The 7,500-nt window shown below is 38.1% G+C and overlaps 2 protein-coding genes across 2 annotated transcripts in view; one reads left to right on the forward strand and one right to left on the reverse strand.

Moving 5' to 3' along the window:
* Positions 1 to 2,151, reverse strand: part of LOC143036473 (uncharacterized) — a 63,152-nt gene extending 61,001 nt beyond the window's left edge. The window contains exon 1 of the mRNA XM_076203866.1: positions 1,459 to 2,151. Coding sequence (XP_076059981.1) covers positions 1,459 to 1,639 — 181 coding nt within the window. The 5' untranslated portion in view covers positions 1,640 to 2,151. The remainder of the gene's footprint in view (positions 1 to 1,458) is intronic.
* Positions 1 to 7,500, forward strand: part of LOC143036467 (inter-alpha-trypsin inhibitor heavy chain H3-like) — a 50,906-nt gene that overhangs the window by 11,502 nt on the left and 31,904 nt on the right. The gene's annotated exons all lie outside the window — the stretch shown is intronic.

The raw sequence follows: 7,500 nt of genomic DNA on the forward strand, positions 1-7,500 counted from the left end.
TGAATCGAATAATAGTTCCGGAGTTCATATGGATTCATTATGACATGATAATCTTATTTCCGATGGAGACTTCAACTTGTCTCAAATAGTTTCGTTGTTTTGTGTCAAAATGATTAGCGTGATTTACTAACGATAGTTTTCTGTGCAGCTGTACACGTATGTATCCTTATGCATTAGAGGAATAATTTTACGTAACTAAAAATCCCGATGTATTGTGTGTTTGATTTTGCTGCAGTATTTGTCCAATAACGTGCGTATTCTTTATTTTTTGGGAAAATATTAATCAAGAGTTTATTTTAATCTTCTAAATGGGAGGGGACGATTTTTTTTTTTTTTTTTTTTTTTTTTTTTTTTAATGGCTGTAGAGTCAGCCAGAGGTTCGAAGGGTTAACTCAAATTCTGAGTATGTGAGCTCACCACCAGAACAGGAATAGACGATAGTTCCTAAATAGTTGTGTGTTTGTGTGTGTGTGTGTGTGTGTGTGTGTGTGTGTGTGTGTGTGTGTGTGTGTGTGTGTGTGTGTGTGTGTGTGTGTGTGTGTGTGTGTGTTTGTACACGTGTGTAGGCATGTACTTGTGTGTGTGCATGGGCCTATATGTGTATGTGTGTTTTGTGTGTGCATGTGTATGTGTGTTTTGTGTGTGCATGTGTGTGTGTGTGTGTGTGTGTGTGTGTGTGTGTGTGTGTGTGTGTGTGTGTGTGTGTGTGTGTGTGTGTGTGTGTGTGTGTGTGTGTGCGTATTTCATGACAGTAACAGAATATTCTGGCAGTTGTTCAAGCATCAATTCACAGTTAGTTTCGCCTTCCGTCAGTCATCCTCAGGGTAGTGGTGAGGTGCCAGATTGTCATTTTCCGAGGTGAGTACAGCCCTCCGTCTAAGCTAATAAAATCGCCTGGCGTCAATCAGCACAAAGCATATAATCACTACAGCCTCGTTCCGTCTCTTCATATCAAAAGACTAATCTGGCACTAATACGCAGAGCTTCCTATCTTTGAGGATGATACTCCACCGCAGACGTGAAGTAAAAGGTCGCAAATGAAAAATTACTTGTAGAACGGATAATAGGAGTTGAAACAGATCAATAGTGTATTTGCTTATAGTATTTTTTTTCAGCCAAGAAAAATGTATATTACGTTCTTATATTATAAGTTACAAAATTAATATTTAATTTTCTAATGTTAAATCGCGTAGGTGTGGACTTCAGTGAAAAAACAACACATGATTGAATAGACACGAAAAAATATAAACTGAAAAATTAACTAACAAATAGTAGGGGAGAAAACAAAGTGCTAGATAATTGAATAAATAGATAACGGTACAAAAATGTACAAAAAACCCAAACGAGTAAAATGCGTAGATAAATAAATAGATAAGCATAAATAGATACAATATCTGTAACTACAACAAAGTCAATTGGAAGCTCGCTGACCGAGCGGGTAAGGGTGTCGTTACTTACCAAGAAGGTCGAGGTATGGCGGTTCGAATCCTGCCGCCGGTGAAGTTGAATCAAAGGCATGTTTCATGAAATTCCACGCTACAAAGTCCTCTGTAAGGGGCATCGTCCTAGCCTCCTGAGAGGGGGATTTTGTGACGTTAAGCCAAATCATCAATATCAACAAAAATGAAATTGGACACATTATTCAAGTACTGTGTGAATACCAGACAGACTTGAAGATACACTATGAAGTTTGAAATATTTAACCAATTTTCTTTCACGATCTCTTCACTATAACATTATTTGTAACATCTAACGTATCTCGCAGTTTGCAGTCAGAAAACATCCTTTTCATAGTTTGAGGGACCTGTTTTTTTAACTTCACTTCACAGTCATGAATATCACTGTTACCATTAATCATAATGAATGGAAACTGCGCTAAGCGAACAAAGCTGGCGGCACATTAGGCATGCTACTTGCTATTGATACTTCGTTTGAGTAGAAACGACTTCTGTGACGATTTTTTGTTTTTCCAATTTCCAAATGTCAAATTCTCTTGTGTCATATAGTGAGAAGATGAAGGAAGATCTAAGATATGTTATGTTAGATATGGTTGAGATTTTCTTAAGGAAGTCTAGAGTATTGGAGCTAAGGTCGTTTAAGCTCAAAGGAAATAGCAAAAGCAAGAAGCATGCCAGCCTATTGTACCGCCAATTTTAGCTGTCACTCTTCCTTGACGCTGCTGACTATGCCTTTCGGGTCACCAAAAGTCGGTAAAAGCTTGAAAATAATTGGTTACAAATGAAGCGCTACATGGATCCTTGGCCAATCAGGATGCGCGTTACAGGTTGCCAAGGTCCTTGACCAATCAGGATGCGCGTTACAGATTGCCAAGGTGTCAAACATGTCGACAATAATGGTTGGATTGTTACAGAGAATGTTTCTCAGTTATTTCCTTATTTTTTGTTTTTCTTGAAGATGATAAGAAACAGATAATTGCATTGACGAACTCCAAGTAGTTTTGTTTAATAGCGCAGCGTATCTTTTCATTACAGAGAATGTTGATTAATTATTCTAATAACTTCTGCTTTGATGAATCACAATGGCAAAAGCCGACAAGACTGTGAGAATAAACACCTTGTGAGATCGAAACCTTTATTGGTACTACGTTTCGCTTGTTACAGCTTTTTCAAGTACCATAGTACTTGAAAAAGCTGTAACAAGCGAAACGTAGTACCAATAAAGGTTTCGATCTCACAAGGTGTTTATTCTAATAACTTCTGCTTTCCTTGAGAATATCATTATCTGTGGAAATAATTGTAATACACTAAATATAGATAGATAAACAAATAATAAATGCATAGATAAATGACAAATAGATAATTAGATAAACAAATAAACAAATTAAAGATAATGGATAATCAATTGAATAAGTAAATGAATGAATAGATAAGTAGATAAAAATAGATAAATAAAAGTAAATTCTAATCACCGAATAACTTGCAAATTTAGTAGTAAACAGTGATGGCCTATGATTTTATGAGGCGATATGGTTTTGTTTCCGTTTTCATTGATCCATTACGCTCAGTGAGTGGCCGTTATCTTGGTATATTTAGAGGTAGCTTTGCACATGATAGTCTTTTTTTATTTTTTATTACGCAATAGCGTCATACAGTGGGGGGAGGTTTTCATAATGGATGTAGAAAGGCAATTGGGATGCACAGGCTTACACGCGTACACATACTTATATATACACACTTACATACAATACATGAGTTGCAGGTAACATACAGGACACTGTAGATAGATAGATAGATAGATAGATAGAGTTTATTTGGCAATGAATCAATGTACATGAAGTGCAAATAATGACAAGAACACATAGTTCGAAATAATAAATGTAAATTGCCGAGGATAACACAAAAAGTATGTACACTTATTTCCATTGTACGTGACAGTCGTAACTCGCAGAACAAGTTGTTTGACCGAAGTGGAATATCATAGACGACTACGAGTTTCTTGGGGTAGGGTATAGCAATTGAGCTTGAAAGAAATATAGGAAATAATATTATGCACATACTATGCAGTTAATGACAGCATATGAGAGATAAGGTATAGTTAATAATGTTCAGCATTTGCTAAAATGACCTTAAAAAAAAAAAAAAAAACGGTTACAGACACCACCGTACAGTTATAGACAACAACATAGCAAAATAATAGGCGATTGCAGTGATACATTGTACTGTTAATAAAGAAACATCAACTGTAATTTACGGACGGCAAAACTCTAATCTAGCTGTCTGTCATATCATGTCATAGTGAGAAACAATTAGCACCAAACAATATTCGAGTAACGTAGAAATGAATCTAAATGGTCATCAGCAAGCAAATATTCGCATAACCCTACTTTTACGATAGATAATTTATCGGGGATTAAGTCACCCCCTATGTTGCATTGAAGGCAATAATATTGAAGGTGACATTGGACAAATCACTCTCATTGTCTCATTCCCCCGCCAAACTGGTCTATAACCTGATCTTAGTCGGGTGGGAAACTAGTTTTGGGGTCTAGGTTTGGAGACTAGATTAGGCGACTAGGGTGTTCGCACTAGGTTGGGGGCTAGGCTAAGGAGTTAGGCAGGGAGGCTAGTTTAGGGGGCTAGTTTGGGGGGGGGTAGTTTGGGGGATAGGCTTGGGGGTTAGGCTTGGGGGCTAGTCTAGAGGTCTTAGGCTGGGGGCTAGGTTTCGGGGGTTAGGCTTGGAGGTCTAGGAATGTGGGGCTAGGTTTGTGGGGCTAGGCTTGGGGCTAGGACTGGGGGGGAGCAAGGCTTGGAAACCAGAGTTCCCAATCGCATTACAACTTTTACAGTAGTGTTTCTCAACTTTTCGTGCTTTTTAAATCCCTTACATCAGGTCCTCTACTCAGGGGATCCCTTAGCAGAGGATTAGATAGGGTATAGTTATTTTACATTTGTATATGGGAATTGTTAATAAAAAATCTTTCTTTTCAAAGGAATTGGTGTTTATCATCAGATTGTTTCCATTGTACAAAGATGACATGAAAAGAAAAGAAATCCGTGTGGATTTATGAAACGAAAAATAACGTAACATTTTGAAATTGTCGTCTTGGTGACCGTTTGCTGTGTTTCTGCGGGTCCCTTCTGGTTCGTGGATCCTTCGTTGAATTGAATTTAAAATTTATTGATAATTTACACCAAAAGGATGTAGGCAGTATACTGTTCTTCGCCATTAACCACATTTATATATGTTTTATATAGTATATTGTTGTTCAAAAACCTTTACAGCCATAGTGCAAATTTTTTATAATGTTTAAAGGGCCATTTACACGGTCGAACAGTTTGACAAACCCGGTTTGTCAGGCAAGTGTTTGAAGTGATGTTTGACCGTGTGAATGGGGTATTTGGTCGTCAAACACGTTTGTCGAACGTGTTTGACAACCAAATTCCCCTATTCACACGGTCAAACATCACTTCAAACACTTGTTTGACAAACCGGGTTTGTCAAACCGTTTGACCGTCTAAATGCCCCTTAAGAATCTTCATTACTACATCACTATTCAATAATCCAACATACCTGGTCTTTCATCCCTCGTTGAAAAACAATGATTCAGAGGATAGTTACTCAGAGACACCGACCAAACTTGCCCTGATCTGACTTTGCATGTCACTTGGGCTAACACAATGATAGGCTACGTCAAGGCCCACACGCTCGACTAACCCTCTTCTATCAGCGACATGACGTCACCAACCATTTCCAAGGTCGATTGATGATCTAAAAGTCAGTTCATTTAAGGTTTTGTGTCCTTGAAGCATAGCATGCCACTCTACAGCCTAGAGCATAGAATATAAATATAAAAACAAATCCATCATAACTACTCACATAATTATGTCGATATTCAAACACGATTTAGAGTTCTCTCGCGTAATCATTAAATTGAGTCGATAGTAGTACTTTCATCACCAGCAACTACGACCATCTCCTTGATCTTTCTTTTATGCCAAACTATTATCCAATTGTAGGAAAGGAAATTCCTACCACTTGATACTCATAAAACCGAAGCTTGGATTCAAATAGGAGGACTCAGTGTGTATTTGTACGAATAGGAAATATTCATTGTGTGATTCACCCTTTCGCGCGCTCGCGCGGGTGTGTGTGATTCACCATGGTCTTGAATCACGTGTTGGACTCGTGACCAACAGCTATTACCCTCCCGGAAGAGAGTTCAGAATTCATATATGACCGATCTATGGGTAATGCTGAGACATAACATGCACACACACCCTCAACTCCCCGCCAACGAGAGTTGGAGTAACGACTCGCATTGCAGCGATACTGAAATTATTTCAGCCCTGGGCAGGATTCGAACCAGGGCCACCATAGTGTGTGTGTGTGTGTGTGTGTGTGTGTGTGTGTGTGTGTGTGTGTGTGTGTGTGTGTGTGTGTGTGTGTGTGTGTGTGTGTGTGTGTGTGTGTGTGTGTGCGCGTGCGCGTGTGTCTGCTTTTTGTTGTGAACGCTTACGTATATTTCTTTAATCTTTGCGATGTTCAATATCTTAAATAGAATAAAAAAGCCACATACATATGAAGTGTGATATCCATACCACATCCATATGCATTCAGTCCATATTCTGATTTGATAACTCTGAGATATGACTTCAAAGGAGCTGTGTTGACTCAACATAAGAAACAGCCCCAAGAGCCTAAACAGCAACCCATAAAACCACTTCCTATTCCTAAAAAGAGGCCTCACCTTCGCCCTCCACAGTTGAAGCTTTCCCAGTCTTCCTCCTTTTTTATTTTCACTTTTGAGCATTCGATTAAGCAAACACTTCCGCTGAAACCCATCTTTTACTTTTTTGAGTCCTTGAAATACTAAAGTCTCTCTCCCACGGACTCAAAAAATAAACAAATAAACAAGCAAACCATTAGATAAATGATTAGATAATGGTTTCGGGTCACGTGATGAACTCGTTATCGAAAGTACTTACCCAACCGTATACAAGCTCAGACTTCATAATAGCCCAATCTACGAGTAATGCCGCAGTTTCGCACACACACCTTATTTCCTAACTCAAGGAGAACAGTAACGGCCTAGGGTGCAAATGAATATTTCAACCCTTGAGCTGGGCTCGAATTCATACTTTTCGTCTGAGAAGTCAAAACGTTACCACTATACCAGCAACCCGTGTCTGTTGGTACGCGTGTGTTTGTGATGAATTACAATCGTTCATTTGAAGCTCAAAAGTGTCCACAACATTTGGTTATATTACGAAACCGTAAAACATCGTATACCCTTTGCTTTTAGTCTCATAAAGCACAGGATTAGGAGATGACACACACGTTGTTGTGGAAATTTCGCTCCAAGGTAGCCATAGTTGTATACATATATTACGAAACCGTAATGTCTGTATACCTTTTGCTTTGCACAAGAGGGCCGAATTCACTTTGAAGGGCCTCCCACAAATACCCCTAAGCTGAATGGAATCGTCTGATCATGTTTAGAACAATGTCTGTAAAGACGTTGTTCTTGAAGTCTTAGGCCAAATTCTTCCCTTTACGATCTTATGTATCTTAATTTGATCCCTCATTTCGATATGCAACCAATGTTGTTCTTTCACCATTGTACATAAAAAAATCTGACACCGAAACAATTTATGAAACTAAATTCATTTGTTGATTGCAAATGAAAAACGAAATTCTCGTGTCAATAGATCATGAAACTTCCACCATTGTAGACTGACAAATGTAACAATGAAACAGTTTATGAAGCTAAATCTATTTGTTGATTGCAAATTAAAAAACAAAATCCCCATCTGAAAAGAATATCCAACTTTAATCAGTTAATGCCCAAATATGTTGCTGGGAAGGCCAAAAGTGTTTTATCGTGTATTAGCCAAAGAATGTAATTTTCCATCTGATTTGATTCTCTTGCGGGGAGAGAAAATATGATGAAGGGTTGAAACTATTAATTTGCGATCAGTCTTACATTTGTGCACATTAGTATTTCATTTTATAGATTCATATCTACATATATATTTGTAC

Source organism: Oratosquilla oratoria, chromosome 20 (genome assembly GCF_046742065.1).
Source record: "Oratosquilla oratoria isolate Oo_2021 chromosome 20, ASM4674206v1, whole genome shotgun sequence".
NCBI classification, from domain to species: domain Eukaryota; kingdom Metazoa; phylum Arthropoda; class Malacostraca; order Stomatopoda; family Squillidae; genus Oratosquilla; species Oratosquilla oratoria.